This window comes from Hylaeus volcanicus, chromosome 7, assembly GCF_026283585.1.
Source record: "Hylaeus volcanicus isolate JK05 chromosome 7, UHH_iyHylVolc1.0_haploid, whole genome shotgun sequence".
Taxonomy (NCBI): Eukaryota; Metazoa; Arthropoda; class Insecta; order Hymenoptera; family Colletidae; genus Hylaeus; species Hylaeus volcanicus.
This window is the reverse complement of record NC_071982.1, coordinates 16050688-16075256: the sequence shown is the minus strand read 5'-3', so window position 1 is coordinate 16075256 and position 24569 is coordinate 16050688. Positions and strand designations below refer to the sequence as shown.

The 24569-nt window shown below is 43.2% G+C and overlaps 1 protein-coding gene across 3 annotated transcripts in view; it reads right to left on the bottom strand.

The window, feature by feature from the left end:
• The window catches only part of LOC128879985 (pikachurin-like), a 161032-nt gene that overhangs the window by 96608 nt on the left and 39855 nt on the right, over positions 1 to 24569 (bottom strand). For all 3 annotated transcript variants that reach the window (XM_054129583.1, XM_054129585.1, XM_054129584.1), the window contains exon 3: positions 16446 to 16562. In XM_054129583.1, the coding sequence (XP_053985558.1) occupies positions 16446 to 16562 (117 nt within the window). The remainder of the gene's footprint in view (positions 1 to 16445; positions 16563 to 24569) is intronic.

The following is a 24569-nucleotide window of genomic DNA, read 5'->3' as shown; positions in this document are numbered from 1 at the left end:
AAAAACACCATTAATTTTCATTTTCATCAGCAATACAAGGAAATATAAATTCCTGAAAATCGCACAAACTTTCCAAAACGTTTGGTCGACGGTGTTAACCCAACGAACGTGAGTTTCAATTACCCACTAAGTGGTTTGCGTGGAATATCAATCAGCTAGACACACGTCACGATAACGTCATACTCTCCACTGCCCCCCTCCTTCCTTTCGCTATCTAGTTTCCCGATTATTCGCTCCAAAATTCGGTTTAACAAGCCGAACGACGCGTTTCGAATATCTCCTCGTAATTTCATAGCCGCTTGGCAGCCGTGTTCCTCGTGAAATGTATTTTATCAACGATATTTGCGTTGGCCCCCCCTATTCGGAAAGTTACTTTGCCCCGAAACGAATGTATTATACCCAGAAACTGAAGGTGGAACAATTAACCGCGCCGGATAACTGCTGCGCCGCTTACGAGCAAATTTACCACCGGGATTGTGTTTCAACAGAGCGACAAAACTACTCCGCGAGCCCGGCTAAATGCCTGTCCGCCTTTAATGGAATATTTTCGGTCGTCCACCGCGCCAAGTTTATCCCCGAAGTCGCGTAAGTGTCGCTTCCACGTTGAAATTGATCGTCCGCGCACTCAACTCCGCGGACTTCGTTCAAATTCATATACGTTGTAGAAGATGTGAAATCAGGGGGCTTGACGGTTTCACTGCCAGTGTCTTGAACACGGGAGTCAGTCAGAAGCCAACTTTCTTTTTTGTTGTTTATTTGTTTAAAGGCATCTCGCGCCGGCGCGAGACCGGCAGCTAAGTTGTTAAAGTGATCGTTTGTTCATTTCATAAAATGAAATTACCCTCTACGAAAAATTGTCCGGTCCCAAGTCCTTTCTCATTCGTCATTCATCATCCGAATAAAACTTTCCCCGTACTTGTTACAGTTCGATCAAAGCACACGTGGCGTATCACGGGTCACGGGTAAATGTATCTCCACGGGTAAACCAATTCCCATGGTAAACCGAGACGACTTTGAGGGCGAAGTATAAGTGGCCATGGTAAATCAATCTCCATGGCAAACCGATGGCTGCGAGCTCGAGTTTGCATCGCGAGAAACCAGAACGTCGGTTTCGCGTGCTTCGTACACGAATTTCTTGAGCGCTGACCCGAACTCGGTTAACAACGCTGTGGCTTCGTGTTGCGATACAGTTCGAAGGAACTGACGAGACTCGGGCGATTACTTGCGCCAAGTAATTCGTTAAGTTTCGCCGCCCTCTTCCTGCGCCCGTTATGAAGGAACTTAATTAGCCCCTTCGAGGGGACATCATTTTCGAGCCATTCTCTAAAGAAAACTTTCCAACGTTTTGTTCCCTCGAAGAGTGCCAATGCTTGGCATTCTTCGCCAGAAATAATCATTGCACGCTTGTCCCATCAAAGGGAAGGGGTGGAATTTTCTACTTAACAATGGACGGTGAGTAAAGTTGAGGAATAAATGTTAGGGCGTTTAAAAAAGAAATTAATAATTATAATAAATATTCTAATAATAGAGGTAATAAGAGGTAATAAATATGATAATTGGTTGCTCTAAATATCCTGCAAAATACTACCTTGTGACTACTTAAACTACCACATAACCCTTTAAGACACTCTCCCCTAAATATCCTGATAAAATGTCTCCTTACGACTGCTTAAACTGTCAAACGACCTTCCCAGTGCCACAAGCCCTCCCAACCCGGTGGTTTAAACAATGGAGATGTATTATTCAGTAAAATCCATATTCCCGACCGAGGGATCCCGGAATTCATAACGTCGTCCGACAACAAACTAATTCCCAAACCACCGAGGCGTTCGCAATCTCGCACGCGTGATTTGCGCCGCGACGCCGGCCGCGCCTTCGCCCGGCGTCGCTTCATTTCGCTTCCCGGAAGATTTAATCGAACAGCGAGCGAAGAGGAAGTGGCTAGCCCGTCGACCACACATCCCCGTTGTCCAGAGCCAATATACAGGGCGACCGATATTCGCGCCCGTGTAACGCGACATGTTTCCCTCGTCCCTACCCAATAGAATGTAGCTGCCAGCCCGTCAAACTCATTTGCGGATACGCGTGTACTCGTTTCGCGGTGGACGACGTGGTTCGCCTAACACGACCGCGAATCCATCGAACCGATTAGCTTGTTCCACAAAATGAGACGAACGGGGCAAAGAACGTCGTTGATGGTTTAAGCGCGACACGTGCAGACAGGAGGATTGTCACTTGAAAGCGGTGCTGCTGGGGCTGTTTTCACGTTGAATTTTTGAGGGTTGGAATGGTTTCTAATATTGTTTGTGTTTGGATCGAGGAAACGAGGTGTGTAGGCGTTGATTAGAGGTAGATATCGATTGGGGGGTTTTAGAAGTGAATTGGTTGACTTCGTTTGGTCGCTTTAAAGGGGACCTGCAGGGTGAGACGAATGGCGAGGCGAATCCATTCTTCTTGCAACTAGTGGTAAAAATTGTACACAAAAAGGAGGAATGTTCAGCTTTCGAGTGACAATATTTGTTTGAAGTTTGTAATGGAATGTTCTCCTACGTGTACGAGGAACCAGAGATATTTCGTCGGTGTCCATTACTGACGAACACTGATACCCCGTTTTCGAGCGAAAGGGCGGTCTCGATTTAGTCACTTCAAAGCGAACCCATTAGCTTGTCCTGCCAAATGAGACGAATGATGACACGACTTTCATCTGCGTGGAAAATGTTGAAAATTAAAAAAGGATAATGTTGAGCTTAGTGGAGCAGGAATTTCGCTTTGAGATGAATATTTTCAAAGTGAATCTTCAATGTAGCGTATGCGAATGCAGAGCAATCTGTTCTAATTCGAAGAAGACATCAATGGCCCGCTTTCGAGCGAATCCCTGTTTTGTCACGTGAAAGTGGGTATTACTGTATTTTGTACTCGGTATGCCGTGACGTTTCTAGATGTGCCATTTTCTGAACTACTTTCCTGAACTATCTTTCCTGACTTCCCAATGAACTCGTAGAATATCATCGATGAAATATAAATCGATAAATGAAATGCACCGCGTGCCATATACACGGAGTTGTCTGAATATGCGCGAAGCTTGAAAGCAAAGCTGAGTTGCTCGGGCTAGAGACGTTTTAGTACGAGAGTCGTTCCTTGTTCGAAGTGGATTCGAGGTTCATTCTCGAATTGATTCCCGATAGAGTCGATTCTAAAAACGCAATGCCCTTCATGGGACACTTTATCCCACTCGAGAAACTGAAGCTTTTAGATGATTGGATAATGGTCATCGTCGAGCTACTTTGGGTCCATTTCGTGAAGTGTTTGATTATCGAAATAAAAGCGGTACTGCTTCGTTCCTCCATGAAAGGTTCATGAATATCTGTCGAATTCATTTTACACAGTTGGACCAAGAAGAACATGAACGTTTTCCTTTGAAGGACAAAGTTTTTATTATCGCCATACTCCTTTTCGGTACAAATTAACGAAATCGGGGACCATTTGGCCTGAATATAAATCGAGTCACATTTCGTAAACTATGAACGGAAAACAGGAGAAAGCACAACTGTAAATATTTCCAATGAGAGAAAAAACGGCTGTAAACGTAACGTCGATATTTCAAGCTTAATTACTACCTACAATTTCAAATAATTTTATCAATATTTAAGGTTAAATTCAGAAACTGGGATTCTGGTGCACCTCGACTCTTTTGCTCACTTTGTCTACTTCATTTCACTCTTTTTGGTTAATGAAAGTTTCCCTTTGTACATAGAACATTGCACCGTCTGTACAATAAGGAAGTTAAATAAACAAACAAAAAATATTCATAAACATACGTACTTTTATCGTACATCGCCCTTTTTTACAATATCGATTAATTTCCTTTTTTACGTTACATTACATTCCCTCCATTCTCTGACACCTTTGATGTCAGCAATTTGTTGGGGTTCACTTGCCCCCTATAGCTCGGGTACCTCGGGATCGCTAAACCCGTACTGTAACCACAATCAAACATTGTAGCTACAGCCCCTGAGGGTGAAATGATAATATTTGACAAAGCAGCTGGTTTGGTATGAAATCATACGTTCTGGGAGGTAAGGAAGCACCCCGAATGTGTGATATTGATTTTTCAGACACGTGTAGGGGTTGCAATTTCGATGTGCATCCGCAGGGCCAGGACGTTGCATTGCTACGCGCAACACGTCGCATTTGAGGGAAACGGGGGGGGGGGGGGGGGGGGGGTTTTTTAACGCTGTTTCATCTGCGGATCAGTGAATTCAGTCCACGCGCCACGAGGGTGCTAAGATTAGAAGCGATTCGTAAAACATTTCGCGCGAACGAGTTCGGTAATCAAGTTTGATTCGCTGCGACTATGCGAATCATTTGTGGGTATGGAAAGCTATGAATAAATTTTCATTATTTGAGTATTTGAATATCATTATTGGAATATTAATATTCAGTTAGAAAGATGTTTGTGTATTGTTTATCTGCTCTTGTTTTGTGTTATGTTATTCATTTTGCAAGCTTTCTAGGCCATTCTTTCTCCAGCCGAACGCAACGTTCCAACTACTTCGTCCGTCGAAATTTTTCGAGCACACTTCGCCATTCTTTCTGCCAGCCAAACGCAACATTCCGACTACTCTGTTTGTCGAAATTTTTCGAACGAGCTGAGTCGGTAATTAAGCTTCGCTGCCTGCATTTCGTTACTTTCGCGTCGACGTTACGCAAATATCCAAAAATACAGAGCTGATGCAGTTCGAATGATTTACTTAAAGCTTGTAATATCTCCCAGTTCCATAAACTTACCATACTTTTACTCGCAATCGTGCTAAATAGATAAATCGCGATTCCGTTTGGTAATGGAAAATTGGTAATCGTAAGATAAAATTCCCTAACTTTTATTCCCGTTTTAACGGCAGAATCCCCACGACGGGCAGCTCAGATTCAAATCCGATGCCTTACAGGTTCAGCATCTGGCGCCCAATGCCCGTCTCTGTCAGTGTTAATTTTCCAATTCGACGAGCCCCATGTTTTATTCGCCGACGAAACGAATTTGTTCGCGTCGACGGTCGCGATGAAAATTCTGATTCGGCCAACATCGAGTTATCGGTGAGCGTTTCTATTAATCAAAACCATCGAGCGATCGGGGAATTTAACGTCGAAGCGTCTCGTGTTAAATTCGCCGCGTAAAGAGGACCTTTAGAAACGCGTGGAAAGGTAAGCTCGCCTTCTCCCTCCACCGAGCTCCTATTCAAAGGGTTCCCTTCCGTTCTACGGACACGAAAATTTCCTTTGTAGTGATTCCCGTGGAGTGGCTCGGCCGAGGTAACGCGAAAGAGCCGCGTTAGCATGCGAAAGAAACGAAGGAGGACTCCCCCATTCGGCAGATTGAGTTCCACGGGAACGCGCGACGAGTCAACAACGATCTCGCGTCCCGGCTGTCTGCTCTTTATTCCATCGCTGCTATGAGACAACGGATAACGGATGGAACGTGGCCTTTCCTTGCGGTAGAATGAATAGAAAATGCGAAATAAAATATTCTTGTACGAGGTTTCGTTCTGGAGAAAATCGACTTTGAAATTGTTGAAACTCGGGAAGGGAAACGTGTCTGACCATTGCTCGCGATTTCTACTTAGGTTGTTCTTCCTTGGGTGAAACTGGCAGTGGGGTGGTTCGAATTCAATCTGTGTTTAGACTGATACAATTCGGTTGGGTGAGTGCCATGTACTCCATAAAAATATGTTATTATTGCTAACTTTACAATTATAAAAAGACATCACCACAGAACAGGCTCTGCATAAAAACACATTGTTCTGCATAAATACGAACCGACGTTTCCTTACGTCACCGTCTGCGAACGTGAAGCTCGCCTCCAGAATTCGCGATGGTATCGAATCGCAATGTTCGAGTGGTCACGAAAACACGAACCTGGAGGATGGTAGCCACGATTGACCGGTTCGAGGCAATATTCTCGCCGGTCGAGCAGACAGCGACTATTTCCCGCGAGAAATAGCTCGAACGTCGAAATTTCTCGAAGCGTTCCATCGACTTCGACGCAGACAGAACGGTTGGGGGAGCGTTACGCTCGGACGGAGCATGTGCAATTTTACACATGCGACGTCGCAAAATGGACGGAGATTAGCATATGGAGCGGTAATGGCGTAAACTTGGCGTAGCCAGGCATGTCGAAAAGAAGAAAATGTGTCTGTCTAGTGCGAGAAAGTCGAACGTCGACGTCTGCGCGACGGTTTTAGCCGAGGCATGGCGCGCCTATGAGGAAGTAAAAGGATCCCTGGTCGCGGGGAGAGGAGGAGGGGCGAGTGTAGCGTTATTTCGCGAGGAAGACGTTCGACGTGAGCGAAAACTTGAGCCATAAATTCCACGCGCTCCTGATGGTGCTACTAAGGAACGTGATAAAGGGCATGCGAGAGGGAGGGGAGATGTTACAGTGAAGACCGTGCAACGAAGTCACTTTATACCAATATCGATGATGAACATTCCATGGAGAAAAAGGTTTCATCGCTGTGAAATTGGCTGTGCGTTGATGAAGTAGACTAAGGGCGGTGAAATTCGAGGGGTGATTTCGTTGAAACTGTAGAGGGTGTTTTTGATTAATTTTGTTGCAAGGAGCATTTATCGTATTAAAATTCGATGGAGTTGAAGTGTTTGATTGTTAAAAATATTAATTTTCAATTAATTCAAGTAAATGTAATGAAAATATGAATTCCTGTGACTCGGATTGTAGCGATTTCCCTGTGATTCTTAGGTTTCGATCGCCACCAGTTGCAGACAAAAATCTACTTTTTTATCTAAATATTTCACACAATGCCTCGCTTTCTGTTTTAATATCTAAAGACTAAAACTCTCTCGTCTGACCACATCGCTTGATACCACTTCCCCAGTGGCTTTAAACATTTCGCAGGCTTTACTTACACCAGCCCTTCTCTTTCTCCCCACATTGATACATTCTGCTCTCCACATCGTCCATCATCTTTTCATTGAATACATTTCATTTTCCTGCTCCCTCCCCCTCTTTCCCCCCATGTTCCTATTCTTGGCCTCCAGCACGTTCATCCCTCCCATCTCCTCGACTCTCCTTATCTCGTCTAAGTCCCTCATTCACCTCTGCAGACCATCCTCCTACACCAGAAGCTCCTTTACTTTAACCCCCTAGCCCCTTCGTTTCCCTCTCCCGTCTGCGGACCTTATCTCTGGCAACTATAATAGACCGAGATTTGATCGTTATTGAGTTTCCCTCGATGGGAAAAGTGGTCCTTCCTATTTTCCTCATATGGCAATTGATCGCTGGTCGATTGTCCATTCTCGTTCCCTGCCTTTTCAACTGATCCACGAGCCTCTTCCTTAGAGCTTACCGAATAACTTGGGTTATGTTCCTCGAGCAATTAAAAATATATGTTACGTAAATTTTCGCATATAAATCTCTTTCTAGCGAGTGAGTGTCTTCTGTCGTGTCTCTTCTTTCTACGTATCCACGTTTGCTCGGGAAAATCGATTTCATTTCTAATTTAATATCCGTTACAAACAAAAAACAAATCACTATTCAATTATCTTCAAAAAGTTCCCCCCTGAAAGATTTTATACACATCTTGGTAGCTACTCCACCTTATTTATTCTTATCTTGTAGGAGAATACGAGTGCACGAGGGTGGTTATTGAACGACTCCGCGTAATACACCCGAACATGACAATTTCGCGATGATTACATTCAAAAATTTCCGAGACTCTGCGGAAACGATCCGTGCAATCGATCGAGGTATGCCCGACGCTCTAGCTATTTCGATTGGAATGCAATTCCCCGGGTCGATTTAGAAATGATGCCCACAGAGAGGGCGGATTCCACGACTGGTCGCAATTTCGTTATTAAAAAGGAACGTCGTTGGTATTTCTCATTTGCAGCTGTACCTCGGCGCAAGATGGCTCGTTGTTTCAGAAAAAAATCGATAATAATTAAGGGATTCTCCTGGAAGATTTAAATAAATAATTCGGGATTCGAGTGCTCCTATGAATATTTAGAATCACTGTGCGAATTTTATTTTCGCCCTTCAAAAAGTACTTATTCTTTAGTCGATTTAATTGATGGAGTAATTAAATGCTGTGAACGATAACTAGCCGAATTTACAAAGCTACTAGATGCTCTAATAAGAAAATTTATAGGACTTGCTTCCATTGATCTCCTGATTAGAAAATTGAATCGTCAGCACGATGAATAATAATCGCAACTTTTATTGTGTTACCGTTACTGTTCGTTATTTTATATTATTATGCGACTTTGTATGCGATCGACAACGTTCCAACGATTTCATTAACGCCCCAATGTGTCAAGGAGGCACACTAACGCGTCATTGCCGTCGCAAGACTATGCAAATATCGCTGCGGTGATTAATGCTAAATCGGTCAGCTGCCGTTCGAAACACTGCTACTCGTGCAGCGGCAAATATTTATCGTTCGGCCCTCGGATCCAATTGGTTAATCAACGGACACGAACTAGGTTATATTTAGACAACACGCAGCCTCCCTCGATATTCCGAGCAAACACGCTTGAAAAAATAAACAAACACTTTACGCTGACGCTTTAACTTTCCGGGGGAAAATTCCATTTCGAATCCAACGATATCAATTGCAATCAGTCGCGTATTCCATGGAGGAGAGCGGGACCAGCTGATAACATGACTCGAGGAACGTGTCCGACCAGTGCAGCCTGTTTCTACTTGTGGAGTTCTTTATTCGTTTGATATTCACAGTGGTGCGATGTCATCTGTTTTAACTGGTTTAATTTAGTTAGAAGATAGAAATGTTCTCTGTAAAAGATATCGTTACAGTGTTATCAATGTTCGCAGATACTATTCAAAGTGGAAATAACGTGCAGTAGTCAGACACGCTAGTCAAGTCCCATGAATTTTTAAAATAAATTTTGCATGGAATGAAGCCTCGAATAAAAAAAATATTATTCTACATTTTTCAAAGCTTCACTCCTATGCCAAGTTTAAACGATATCAGGGATCGCGAATCAGAACCGAGACTGTTAGTTTTCGAACCACTAATTGCAAAGGGGGAGAAGAAACATTCCCTAAATTACGCCGTTGCGTCCAACGAAAAACGAAACCGACGAAGGTGCAAACGCAGTCGGTGAATTCGAGCGGAAGTCGCGATATGGCAAGATTAATCAACGACTAATCGAGATACGCTCCGAAGGTCTGGCCAAATGAGCCCAGCCGAGGGGCAACGAGGGCGCAGACAAAATAAGAGGAACGCACCAGCGAAATGGACGACGATACGCATAGAACGCAATCGAACAGACGAAATGGGAATAATTAGACATCAAAGGGAGCAATAATACCGCTCGTTTCGAATACGCGAATAAAACCCGTCTGTAATTAAACGTGGTCTGAGCAAGCATAAGAGAACTCCGAATATGAAAATAATTTCAAATATTATGAAATTTCATAATTTCATACTTTCCTTATTTTCTATCGTTGATTTTACATTTACACGTCGATTTTAAGTAACTCTTAGATCAATTTTAATTGTAACTTAAAAGCTTCGACTTGATTTAAACGGTTTCCTTTTTCTCGAATTTAATATTTTTATTTCTTAAGGCTTGACATAAAGTATATTACTCGGCATTCAATTTAATAGAATTCATCGAACACCCTAGAAATAAGTCGCTAGATATCCTCGAGTGCATTAAAATTCACGAATACATAAACAATTTTTTAATTAAATCACGCAACCCAACTCCCAAGTAGCTCGAGGCACGCGAGGAATATTTTTATTCGCCCCCAAGGACGAGGAAAGTTGAAATTACTTTTATTTTCCACGGGGGCACGTTCATCCCCCGCGAATGAGCCGATCGCGTAAAGTGCTCGTGTACACGGTGGACCCCGGCAAATAAATAAATAAACTTTAACGTAATCGAACAAGAGAATCCTACCGGATGCGGCCACTTCCGCCAGTAATAGAAGATTGAAGCCTGGGGGAACCACGGCGAGTGTTCATTTCCGCGCATCGCGCATGTTTCTTTCGATGCCTTGAATTGCATCGAAGAAACGAAACGGGCGGACGGGAGGGGGGGGGAGGAGGAGGAGGAGGAGGAGGGCGGCAAGAAAGGCTATTCCCACGATACTATCTATACAGAGTTGCCCCGAGCTCGTGCAACACTTCTTTTTCATATTGCACGAAACGCTGCACTCTGGGTCATCGAAAATTCGAACGCGAGCAACGAATGTTCGGAGTAAAAGGTGCGCCGATGCATTCGTGAAAATTGATTGGAATTGACAGAAAGACGACCAGGGGATCGTCCAAAGTATTCAAATCGACCGAAATTTATTTCGATGCCAACTAACACGATGGAGAATTGAAAAAGGAACGAATTAAATAGGAGGAGGAACTCTTCAATTTGTTTAGCTAACCGATTGTACATTTTGCGATATGGTTTTATGCACGTAATCGTCGTGGTTAGTCGGTGACATTTTTTTTGGGACGTGTCTGGTAAAGGAATTTTTGCCAACTAGATTGCTCCCGCATCCCGAAAAAGGAAAACGTAAAAGCAAATCACGTGACGGTCTGTCGACCTTCCCCGGGAAATGTAATTTAAAACTGCGAGGTAAAAATATTAAAAATTCAATTGCAAGTTCTTTTGCGAAATGGAAAAACACATTCACCTGCGCGTGAGAAACAAATAACTGACGGGTGTGCTGACAAAATTGGAAGGGAGCAGTGTGACATTTTTCATCAGCTGGGGATTACCTTTTTAAATAATATTTCGTCGAGCGTTCAATGCATCGTAACTCGTTAAAAATGTATCGAATATAAGCGCGTGACGATTTTTATCCAAATCTGTGCAACTAATATTTGAAAAGTAACAGCACTATACTTGATAAGCATTCGATAATAAAGCTTGGATATGTTTGGCTGTTTAGACAATTTTGGAGAACTATATTTGTCGGTGTCTCTAATAATTTTCTATATTCCTTTAATCTCTCTCTCTAATTTAAACAATTAATAGAAATTAGTTTCATTCCACAATTTAATCCAGTAATCCCGATTCGTCCTGATTTTCCATTTACCGAGTCGCCCAGTGACTGACGAACTGAGTGTACGAACGGAATGTACATTTTCCCTGGTAATTCGATTGTATAATGTAACAAAGAGTCGACTTTGTCGAATTCCAAACTGAAAGTCCCTGACCTCGTCGATAGTCGAACCGGCCAGTGTTCGATTGTGAAGCACCACTCGTTGGATTCCATCGACTTTGATTCGATCCACCCTAAATTCGAGCATCTTCTCAGCTCCAATAAGGACGGGTTATTGATATTCCAGACAGAAAAGGACACGTTGACCTTTCAATGTTTCAATTGAAAATCTGAATTTAAGTAAAAATTCTCAAAAAAAAAAGAAAGAAATGTCAAAAATTCCCATTTAAAAAATTTTGGTTGAGATTCATGCCTTAAAATTTGAGAGGAATACGTACCACTAATCGAATCAAAATTCAAATCTAATCGCCGCGTATACTGGATTTTGAAAACGCCTCGAAACGAAATGAATTCCTCGCTTTGAGGTTGCTTGCGTATTGGAGCATTGTCGAAAAAACTCGCTGAAACTGATTTCCATTCGTGCCGCTCTAACTTTCCGATATAAACTCGATCGACTTTCGCGAGCGGAACGACGAAAGGAATTTATCGGATTCGGTCAGCGACGGCTCTCCTCAAACACTGCGTATCCCCAATTAACCTATAAATAATAATTTCTGGCCCCGTTTGCGACGTCGAGTCGGGATGTAACCGATGTCGGACATCAAACGAACCATTTTACCACGACGATCCCCAGGAGGATCGAGTCGGCGAAACTGGAGCAACGAATGCAAAATATTTCTACGGCGAGCGAGCAAAAACCTCGGGGCTCTTGCGTTTTCCTTATCAATCGATATTCCTTGGGTGGTTCATTCAATCGGCCGATCGACGGAAAAGGGAAACAGTCCTCGCGGATATCCAGACGCGGAGAAAAATTCATCGTAATAACGGAGTTTGGATAAATTTATATTTAATATTAAATTTAATATTAAATTAATTATGTAATAATATGAAATTTTATATTTTACGCATTCGCTTGTTTTATTTAAAGATTAATTAATAAATTTCGTTTAAATTTAATTCCTTTTGCCAATTCTTTCGTGTTCCACATTATTTCCTCCTACATCGAAGAGGTATTGTTAACATTAACAATTAAAAAAAAAAGGAACGCCCAAAAAGGACGTCTGCTCTCCGAGGATTATAATTCACTCCTGTAATCCTCTCATGGCTCCTTTTTTCCAGTGGAGTTTTGCAGATCGACCGCGTAATGCACGCACCGTGGCACAACGTTGGTGTTGTTAAAAACACCGCTGCGCCTCGCAAGTATACGTTAATAACATCATAGAGGTCCAGCGGGAGCAGTAAATAGAACAACATGGTCCTGGCGAGAGACCCTCTGCGCTACGTGCATACCGAACAGGTATATCCAGGGCCGACCATAGAATCCTCGACACCCTCGTACTACTTCATATTTAGGCACTTTCCATCAACTCGCGTTACAAATTTGAAAAAGACAGTAACATACACTATATTCTATACTCTATACCCTGTGCTTTATAGTTTATACTCTATAATCTACGCTTTATATTGAACGCTTTATACTCTAAGCTCTATAGTCTACGATTTATTACTCTACGCTTTATGCTCTATGTTTTATATTGCATATTTTATATGCTTCGTGTCCTATACACTATGCACTACAGCTCTAATATCATCTATTCTTTCACCTTTCTAAAGACCCTCCTCTTAGAGTATCCTTTAAGTAAGGTCAGCCCTGGTTGCACTGTTGCACCATACACGTTTCCTATCGCACAGCAGGGCACAACGACGACGAGTGGCTCCGCAGCGCAGCGTAGAGCACAACACGGAGACAATGCGCTCTCATTAGCAGCTGTCGTGGTTGTACTTTTTCCCATTCACGTTTCTTGCGCCCCTTCCTCGGCTCGAGACGTCTCGTCTAACGATTGTTCGGGACGGCGTTAATCGAGTAACGCGCGTTAATACGGTGGCACTTAGAATCGACCTTCGACTCTCTCCTCCGAGCACCTCCAACGATGAACCGTAAACGTCTCGGCTGGGCTCGCCCCAATAATTTCATTTTCAATCCAATCACCGTTAACCCTCGAGCCTCCAGTCCCCCTCCCCTCCTCCGCGCCCTCATAACCCCCTGATCGAAGGAAATAAAATAGACGATAAAATCATTACCGCGTAATTTCGATATTATAGAATTCCCAGCACGCCTGACGATTAATCCATCTGTCCTCTTGCATGACTGCGATTTTACGCGGTTCAAAACATGTGGTGGTATTTCGTAGGAAATGATCCAATTTCATTAGGGATCGTCTTAGCGTAAGGAGAGGCTTAAATTAATTAAATTAACGTGCTTGGTGATTAACGTTAGATATTAGAAATTTGATGTGCGAATCTTTTGCCTGTTCTATGCTCTATTCAACATACGAACGTGGTTCCTTTTCAATGTTGTGTTTATAATTCAAACTTCAATACGTCTTTCGTTCTTTTATTTCTATCGAAGACACTTCCTCGATGTCTTCCATTGTTTCGCCCACGTAACCCTCTTGCGATAACTATAAAAATAACTGTCTTATTTAACATTCGGAACAAGAATGGAGTCTCCGAGTGCACCTCTCCATATCCCCGCATGGAAATTTTAATTCCACCGAAACTGCGCAAGAAAATCTCTTTCCTCGTAGAACCGAATTTCTGAAAACGATCTTGGAAAGTAATACGAAAGCTTTCCGCGGTATCTACGGTCGGTTATCTCTTCCCTTCCCCTCCATTCGAAAGCATCGAACGGGGTCATCTAAACGACAGCCCCTGTATGCGAATTAGGTACGATATCTCGACTTCGAGGCTCGACGGTCCAGCTAATGAAACAGCAAACAGGATCCCCCGGGCGTCGTTTTCGTCAGGAAAAATGTTAACCAGCCTCGTCCCGAGCGCGCGACAAACGGGTTTCCGATAATCTTTTCAGCGCGTGTAAGTTTCAATGGTACAGCCATGTTCCCGTGCCAGCTATTTCAATACGACCTGCAACGATGAACGAGCGAACTGTAGCCAAGGTGGCAAAAGGGGGCCAATCGTTTTATACTCGACGAACGGTGTGCATTTTCAACTGAAACGATCCCCTGTCAAAGCTTGACGCGTTCCGCCGCCGACACAAGACGGATTCGAGTGCCTTTTCGGCGTCGGCGTCGAGCCACGAATATGATCCATCCATCTCGCCTGCAACTCGGCCTGGAAGGTTTCACCCTTTAAAGCGGGGAGGGCTGGAGTTCGGTTATTCATTCGAACAAATCCGGAAGATAAATTCATGGGATGGATTGATGTCTGGTTTGTTTCTGTGTCAGGAGGGACAATTTTTAATGGAGGACATTTTAGGTGGATCTGTGAGGAAATGAGTTGGTCAAATTGGTGTAAATAGGTACGAGTGTAGATCTTTTTTAGTTCAAGAAGGTATTTGGTGTTTGTATTGTGGAAGAAGATTTATGAATTTTTTAAGGAATTCTTGACTACACGTAAAGCGATTCCTTTAAGTTAAAGAAGGTATTCGATATTTAGATCTGTAATTTTGTAGGTTAGCCAATGTTTGCCTTCCTTCAATTTTTAAATCAAGAATTTATTCACTAATGGTCTCCGACGATCCCGCAATTCGTTCGAATAGCATCCTATCAGCGACATGTATATTTTCGTGCTTTGATGCAAAGGCTATTCGAATAAAAAAAAAAAAAACTAAATAAACGAACGTCCTCGCTGCAAGGATGCAGTCTCAGGGGGAAGCCCGGCCGAGTCCAGGGCGAGTTCATCGGCTCGGAAATAAGTAATCGAGTTTTGAGGAATCGTTGCCATTGGAAAACGTCTTGCCTCGGTGTACCAACCCGAGGAAACTTGCGGAACATTGTTGAGAAAGCAGGCTATTTGACTTCGGTGCTAGTTCGGGTTGAAATTCCGACGAGGCTTCGTTCGGGAAATTTCTGCTGAACTCGTGTTCGAAAGAATATCGAAGTTTTTACAGTTTTGATTAGGATCGAATCGAAGACTCGGAAAACTTGGGAAATTATGCTGTCAAAGTCTTATATCAAAGATCGCGATGACGTTTCGCGTATAACCAGGTCCGATAAGTTGCGGAAGCCCTCGAAGGGCAACGAGGTCCTGCGAGGTCCTTCAACCGCGTTCAAAATGGCCACCGCGTTCTAGAAGCTTGACGCAATTCACGGGTGAACGACTCTTCATCAAAGTTTGGTTTTGCTTCCGAGGCGATGCCCCTTTGATTTATTTCTCGGTTCTCCGCAGAGGGGGAGGCTGTGCTTCTGGTTTGACAAAGACGAAGACGATGAGTCGGCTCTCGCGAATATTTTTGCAATGGCGAATGATGGACGGTTTAGTTTTATATTTATACGCTTTAAAGAACTTGATTTATTATCAGTTTTGGTTATTTTAATTTTTTGCAAAAGAATAATCTAGGTATTAAATATTTTAGATTATTATTGATTTTAATTTCAGATTTTATTTTTCCAGATTAGGAAAAGGCCTCTAGACCTCATGTCGGAATCAGTAATCTATTTAGTAAATTGAACCATTTGCTTCTGGAAAAGTAATTTAACTTCTAATGTAATGAAGATCTCTACTCGTTTCTTTCCATTCTCCAACTAATAAGGAAACGATAACAGGTCTTGTTCCCGATTAAAAACTTCTCGAATTTTTACTGAAAATTCGTCCCTAGTAATAGTGGCTCGCTGGAATTATAATCCTTTCCAAACGATGTCTACTGTTATTTCTCTTCGTTATGGCTTCCTACGACATTCTTTCGCCGATAAAAGAAAGGAATGACTAACCTCTAAGTCACGCGAGGATATCTAACTTTTCTTACCTCCGAAAACTTTCGCCTGAACTATAACCGAAACGATAAAAATCGTTTCACGTGAAATCGCGAATTCATCACTCACGGCGTGGGGGAAACTTTTCCTCCAGGAACAGTGTTTCTCAATAGAAATATTCCATAGTCCTATTTAACACCGTCAGTCGTTTCAACATTGTCATCATTTAGTTTCTTTTTAAAGTGACTCGACATAATTTCAATTTCAATCTCAATTCAATTCTTATTAAATTCTTTAATTCCGAGTTTAAAATAGAATGGAAATTGATTCCCTTCAATTTTCCTCTAATTTAACAAATAAACTATACACATTGTCATCGATAATTCCATTGTTAAAAACAGAGGAAGCCCAAACCTAATAGCTCCCGCTATTTTCAATGAACGAATTCCATAGACAGATTTGCCTCTAAATGGAAAAGGAACCTCGGGGAGCAGAGACGCGCGAGAATTTCGAGTATGGCCAGTAAGTTTCAGACTCACCGGCGCAGCTGTACCCATTTTTGTGAAGAATGTACCCGTCCCTGCAGTCGCACTCGTACATTCCATCGTGAAGTTCGTAGCAGAGCTGCTCGCAGGGAGACCCGTGCCCGCATCTTCCTGCAATGCAAAGAATTGACTTCGTGAGAGACTTATTTCTGCCACGGGAAAACGCCACGCGGAACAAACGAACGACGGTAAAACGTTTTCAAGAAACATCCAACGTTCTCAGTCAACCCTTCGACGAAGGACAGGGAGACTAAATTTTCCGACGTTGGGGAAGCTAAATATTTTCGACGTAGGAAAAGTCTGATTTATTATAAAGTGAGCGAAATATCAGGATGAACTGCTCGACTCAGCAAAAATTTATTTATAATTTATGGTTCTATTAAAATTATAACATAATAGGTTTAGAAGGAATAAAATAGAAAAATGAAACTTTCTAATAATTGAGGATAACCCAGGTAGACACAGAGCAAAGAGGCACGTGAATAATTAATTCAAAGTATTATATCAAAAGAAGGTATTAACTTCTCCACCCACAACAATCTTTCGCCTCCTCTTGTAAAATTTAAACCCGTTCTACTTGCAAACTGACTTAAGCAAAATCTTTTTTGCCGTTCTCGAGAAAAAGGATACCCAGGAGCGTTACAAATGCAACTTGATCATTTTAAATACACTAGGCGCCGAACGAAAGCAAATATTCCAGAGGAATAACGCGTTACCGGGAAATGTGAAATAATTTCATGACGGAATATTAAGTAAGAGAGAGGGAAGAATAAGGAAACTCCGATACTCTTCGCGTTGGCCACGTTTCCCACGGGCGAGCCGGTTCAATTACATTTTTACCAAGACACACTCGCAAGATTTTCCGGTCCAATTTACTCGAACAAGAAAAAAAAAGAAAAGGGGAGAATTAGCGGGAAGCCTGTTCGTAACGAGCGGCAAATTAAAACGCGCTTCCACGTGGAAATTTAATCGTTATGTTTCGCGGAAATTGCTTATGGTTTCGTATGAGTAAAGCAAGAAACGCGGAAAATGGAGAAATCTTTTTCGCGAAATGTGGCGGAACAGCTTTGCTACGTTGAAAATGATGAATCGAGCAGTTCTTGGTAAATAAAGAAATCTTTTTATAGAGAAATCTTTCTTGGCAATAGTCTGCCGAAGAAGTCTAAAAAGTCTGAAATAGTCTTCCTGTTTTACAAAATTAAGTACGCCTTACTGCAGATCACGCAGAGCTCTCCTCTCGAGCTGGAAATTAAATTACTCTCTAAATCCACGTCGGCGACTGTCCACGATCGTGATCCCGTCACGACTGCTGGGCGACTTCTGTTTACACGCGGAAAGCATTGTTTCCTTCCGCGGATCAAGAGGAACGCGAATTTACTCGCGAGAAGTCGTAGCCGCGTAAACGCGCGGATAAATCCACGCTACGGAAGAAAAATGGCGGATTGGCTGACTCCTCCGAGTCAGAGTGCGCTGTCCCTTGCTTCACCGAGTTTTTTATAGTTGCTCGTTGAAATAAGTTTGCCAGGTTCGCGTCTTTCGCGCTGTTAGGGTAATAAATAATGATAAAGCTGGGCGCGTAAGTTACGTTGGCACTCTATTCGGGGGAGGGAATATATTCGCGGAGGCCGGCCTCTCGTTATTTATGGCAACCCGTAGCCGGGCTGCGAAATAATTCAGTATTTTCACGCCACGATCAGAAAGTGATAAACGCCGGTTATCGATTGGCCGCGGGATTACTTCCTCCTCGGCTCGTTCTTGATTAAAATTCGCCACGCGAACCCGACGTTTTCGTTGAAGTTTCAAGAGCTTTCTAGAAGACTGCGAACACCTCTTGCTGTTTTAGTGCTTATTTATGGGGACTTTGGAAATTAAGTGGTAAACTCTGTCCGGATGAAAGGAGTAATTTGAGAGTCTGTAAAAATCTATGTTTCGTTCAAGGGGTTACACCGCTTTGGTCGTTTCAAAAAATCGAATTTTTTTTTGCTCGAAATACTATATACAGCCATTCACGCATCGTCTATTGTCTACCGAAGAAATTTATCTACTTTTTAACCTACCCAGCGAAGGGCTACCAGTGACGGTAAGAATATTTCAAGCGAAGAAGTCACGGCGGACGAATAATATCTGACACAATGGCAGATATTCACAGTCAACGTCCATTTCCCTAACAAAACCCAAGGAAATATTTGATTACTCTTACGCTCTCTTCTGCCAACATTTTCAGAGATTACTCTCTTAAATTCCAGGCTCCGGCGTGTCACGCCATTCTTCTCCGGGGCATTGTTCCGCGCGTTCAAACGTGTCCTCTCGGTATCGTTACTTTGCATGCCATTATTCCTCTCACATTCCCGTCAGAGCCTCGCTCTTTTCTTTGTCGTCAAATTATAATACAACCAGCACGGCCGCAAACGTGGCACTCCTCACCTGCGCTGAACGACGAAGAAACATGAAACGACGCTGTTTTGTCTGCGGACTTCAAAACGGGATCACCCGGAATAAAAATCTGACGTAAACAGCTCCTCAAGGTGATATTAGCAACGACTTTACATCAGAATAAGTAATTTTATCATGGACTAGTCGTGAAAAATAGAATGAAAATTGTATCGAACCGATTCGAAATAAATTCATACGAAAAAACTGACATTGAACAATTTTTCTCTGTGATAAATAAACAAATACAAAGTGAAGTCTCGATAAAAATATATGTATACGAAAATACTCTAAAATCACCAGTGAGAGTCCAAGCTACGCATTTTCAATATTTTCACTTGATTTGTTCTGCTTCCATCGTTTCTCAACGCTTTAATTTAAACGTTCGAGTCAGCGCATTTATCGAGGTGATTCTTCACTCAAAAACAAAACTGACAAACCGAAGATACGAGACGCAATTTTTTCGTACGAGGCTTGGTTTCCCGAGAAAATCGATGTTGAACATTCGCGGGGCACGCGCGTGATCGAGTACAACGTGGCTGACGCGTCCGCCCATTACTCACTATTTCTACTTGCGCCAGTATGTGTGAACATCGACGATGCCACGAATACTACTCGTTTGGAATAGTTCTAACGAGTTGGAAGGTAACACGACCGAGAGGAAACGGATAATAGCATGCCGCTGTCAATCGTCAGTGTTTACGAACGCCGACGAAAGTAGAAACGACGCGTAATGGTCGGACGCGTTATGTAAGAACCAGACCTAACCACATCAAACTAAATTTACACACCGAACTACCAATAAAACTAGTTGGCAATTAAAGACGATTGAACCCTTCGATAATTAAAGGTAAACGTTAGCAGAGACGATTCATATCTTAACATCGGGGGGGAAATCCGGTCCTTAAATCGAGGGATTAATAGTATCAAACCAATATTCGTCCAACCAAGCAAAGTTTACACCAATTACACCACGGGGAACAGTTCAAATTTATACAATAAACGACCATTCTACGGCGAGCCAAATTTACCTTTCACTTCATCTTCCAAACACGACGCTCGATAATGGCCCTAGACGTTCCTTGACGTCCATGAACGAAGAACCGCGGTTCAATCCCGCGAAAACAGTTTCGTCACTCGCGTTGACGGGTTCCCCAGCTCATTAAGATAATTAACGTCAGCGATCCCGTCACTCATGCCAAGTGCTTCTATTATTCTCACCCCGTGAGAGATTCCACGTGCGTCGCGCAGAACTTCCACCTCTCCCTACGTCCCCTTAACCCGCATCTCGTGTTCCCGATCACCTAAACGAATAGACGAAACAAGTTCACCCAGCTGTCTTGGAAGCTCTCGAGCGTTCCAGAAGAGTTTGGAAAACTTTCCTACCTTCCGATCGCTTTAATGTCGTCGGAACTCTTAAGCTCTGAGCTTCCAAGTTATGGTGGACACTTAAGTGGGACGCTTCTGAGTTCGTAAATTGACGTCACTGGCTGTTCGGTTCTTTATAGCGACGTCGTACGAATTTATTTTGGAATAATTAATGTCTCTTTGGGCCTGTTGCTCTTTTGGTGCACTTTTGGAAACCTTCGAATATGAGAATTAATAAAACGTTGTAGTGCGAGTCGAGAAAAAATTACGACGCTTCTAGTTCTATCTTACTGATTTTCTACTGATTTTATTCGTTAAGGCTATGCCGACTATATTAGCTTCAACATTTCAATTACAATTTTCAATTAACCGATAATTCGTGGCTCGGCTCTCCAATAGCCTCCTGCTAGATATGATACATCACTTATCTCTAGTCAAGAGCGATCGAGGTCGCCTCTGCGTCCTGTCTAACATCACGGTCTATATCGGATTCCTCGTAATCAGACTCAACGCTGTCAATTCCCAGCGAATCAACCGTCAGCATATTGATTACACAATCAGCTCTGTGTGTGTCTAACCCTCTATTGCGCGATAGAACCGATTAGGAACACGGTAAAAACCTGTCAGAAATTCCACGAGAATTCTGTATGGTACAAAATCAAAGTTTGCGTTTAAAACGTATTAAAACTATTGGAAATATTTTTGATTTCAAGCGGGACACGTGGCTTGCGATATAATTCAGATTCGGGGGTCGAAACGTTTACGTTTGTGTTAAAGGGAGTCGTACTGCGCTGAAAAATAACTTTATACGACGTACGAGTTCAGGAACGCTCACATCATGGCGACAAGTTCAATGCACCTTTCGACTAACCTACATTAACCGAGGGTCACGCATGTAAACGCGGTACAAAGCTGGGCTGTACCGTCTAACTCGTAATGAGACGTCCCGCGCAGGAATCCAATTGATGGGATAACGAACACGAACACGAACACATCCAACTCGTACCTAATTGTAAGGAAGGTTTCAACCATCAGCGGTAACGTGAAATTGAAAGAAAAAGCCGTGTTTACGAATCTCAATTAATTAAAATTAAGAGGTGCTTTTTATTTATACCTTGTCCTAGATCTGTTAGTATACTCTCCACCAAGACTATTCCCAAAGGACTCCCTTAAACGCACCCTTCATTCCACGAAATCTCTCAAAGAGCAGTACAGGATAGTCTATATAGTCATATAGTCAGGAAATCTAGATCAGAACCATATAACTCTAGCTCGCAAACCAAATAACCTACACTCCTTAACCCATTCACTGGCAACTACGAGATGTCTCGGAGTTCAAATTGATTGCAATTACTCGAGGGATAATTTTATACCCTTTTTAGCTCTAAACTAAATAACCTTTCAAAAAACCACCCCCAAACCTCAATCTCCACCAAATAAACCAAATTAATTTCCCTCGACTATTCCAACAAATACCCTCCTAACACACCTTCCACTCAACAAAATCCCTTAACTCCCTCTCCATACCAAGTAACCCCCCTTAAAACAGCTCTCAAACTTCAACCCATGACAAGCACACCAAAAATCAATACCCTTCGAATTTTACCACTTCTGTCCAAAGAGCAACCCCCATTTTAGCTTTTACCTCTATTAACAAACCAGCCCGCGTACTGAACGCGTCCACCAAAAATTGCAGCACGGGGTTTGGGTTTCCAGGGGATGCACCGCGATGTAGCAAGTCGATCGTTGTTTGCGCTCTTTACGAGGGTACAAATTCACGTAGCGAACGGCCGTCCGTAAATACGGGTTCCGATTTCCATCTCCGGAGTTTATCGCTGTACAACCGAGTCCCGCCGCAGGGTCAAAGGCCACCCTTACAATAAGTCCACGAGGGGACACGTAGCGCCACGCGGATTGGCTGCCAATTGGTTCCAAAGGAAATCGTCCAAAGGAACTCCCGGCGATCCGATTGTCCAAGAACTGTGCGCCAACTTCGATCCAGAACGACAAATAACACGAATTTCAGGAGATGAAAGGAGACGGATCGTCCATCGGACGCCGTCTTGGCTGACAGATTCCAAGAGTGGATGGGATCGAAGGATTTTACAGGAAGAATTTGTTCCAAAGTGGAGGATAGGGGGTAATACAGCTTCGACTCGTGGGGATATCGCGCGCGCTCATCTTGGAAACGCATCTGTTCAAGGAGAAATCTGCAGGGGAACATTGAATTTAAGGAATCTGTCTTGTTTGGAGACGAACGGAATTGATTACCTACCTTCTATGGTCTTTTGTAGGGATTTCAGGGTCTGAGAATTGTGGAGACAGTTGTCGAGATATCTCCGAGCTTTTTCAAATTTGGCTGATTGGCTTCGAGATTGATTTGTGGGAAAATATTATTGCGAGCGTTGTGGAGCTCGTATTGATTAGGGTAGAGAATCGAGCCCCTGATATCCCTGACGAAATAAACTCAAAGTTTACCGATTCGCTTCTTGTCGAGGACACGTGTACGTCATCGAGCAACAACTGAGAAAATTATGGAACAGAAATGCCGAAATATTTACCACTTTTGCTCTTTTCATTTATTATACTATCCCAATAATATTCGTCGAATATGATCGTTCTGAAAGTTGTAAGTAGAGCTTGACAAATGTTTGCAGTCGGATTCGAATGCCGGCCGCAAACTAGGGGCGGAATTCGACATCAAAAATAAAATCGAGGACAGGAAATCTCTCTCGGTGACATACGCGTACTACAGTAGCGTGTTTCGAAAGTTCAACGAACTTTCCCGCGGTAACGCGTTTCCACCCTATATTTCCTTGCGCCGGTGCATCCCGTCCCCGGGAAAAACAACCAATGAAACCTTTTAATTCAAACCTGTGATACCCGCGGATACAAACGGAACAACAGCTCCATAAATCATCGTTCTCTCCCATTGATAAAAAGGAGCCCTTTGAATCGTTCTCCTTCATCCACTTACAATTTCTAGGGTCCCTTATTTCATTATCCCTCATTTGTCGCCTTCAGCCGCGACCTTTCACGCCCCCCCCCCCCCCATTTATCCCCCCGTGCTTCCGTTGAACCAGAAACTCCTGATCTTTTGGACATTCGACGGACTGGGTTTGTTGTCCTTAACCCTTTCAGACCTGGCGTCCGCAATTCAGCACGGTAATTTGTTCGATTTATTCGACACAGAAGTCTGAAGTGAGAAAACTACCCCAGGAAACACTTAATACTTGGACCCCTAGTGTGCTTTCCACCCTTATCATTTTCTCCGGCGTAAAATTTGTTTTCCAAGGAACCAGCGCACCGGACACTCGATCTAAAAACAAACAAAGGCTTTCCTACCGGTGTACCAACGTCTACTGGCAGGTCGACGCGCCCTTGAGAACCCCTGATCGCTCACCGCCCGCTCCACCAACGCCGGGGGTGGGTTTCTATAGCAACGGCGCTACTCTCGGACACGTCGTCTAGCTCCCGAAATGAGTAGAACCGTCCGATTTCGACACGGTGAATCCGGAAGCTGGCTCGTCGCTCCGTTAATCGTATATCGACGACTTCGCTCCTCTTTTCCGCGGAAGACCGAGGCGGGAGGAAGCGTTGACTCCGCGTCGCCGGACATAACGAAGAGATCCATTGGAAACGAGGGGATTATCGATCCGTGGTTAAACACCGGAGCCCTCCAGGAAATTTCGGCTTTGCCGGGAATCAGCTTACGCCGTGGGAAAGCGGAAAGAAAGAGTCTTATCTTAAACGGGAACTAAAAAATTCTAGACTGGAATGCCCCTCCGCTCTCTAAAATTAACCCTTTCGGACCTGAATTATTTGTTTTTCTAGTACTAGTATAATTTAATTTTTAGGGTTAACTTGGACTAAAATTGATATGGAAAAGATAAAAAAGAATTCTATTAGTGTAACTCAAACGTCACCCGCCAGACAGATAAATAAACAGAGACGCTGCAAGTTCATTATTAACACGTCTTTCCTGAGCAAATTGAATAAGTTCGTAAGCCAACCGTCCTATTACCCAGGATCCACCGCTTCCTTAATCGTCCTAAGATGAATCGATAGCGCAAACGAAGACAGAAGAGGGTCTTACGTTGAAAAATCGTCTATTAGCGTCTCCAGGCTCGGTTTAAATCACCCCCGCAGCACTGTTTGCTCGTTCGGCCAACCACTGGCCCTACGGAGTCGTCAAGCTTTTCGGGTAAATTCAATGCGACCGACAGCTTCGGCCGAGCGGAATTTTTGACGATTTAACGCGGAAAGCTATCGCGGTCCAGTTTGCACAAATTTTAGAACAAATCCTCCGGAGCGGATCTG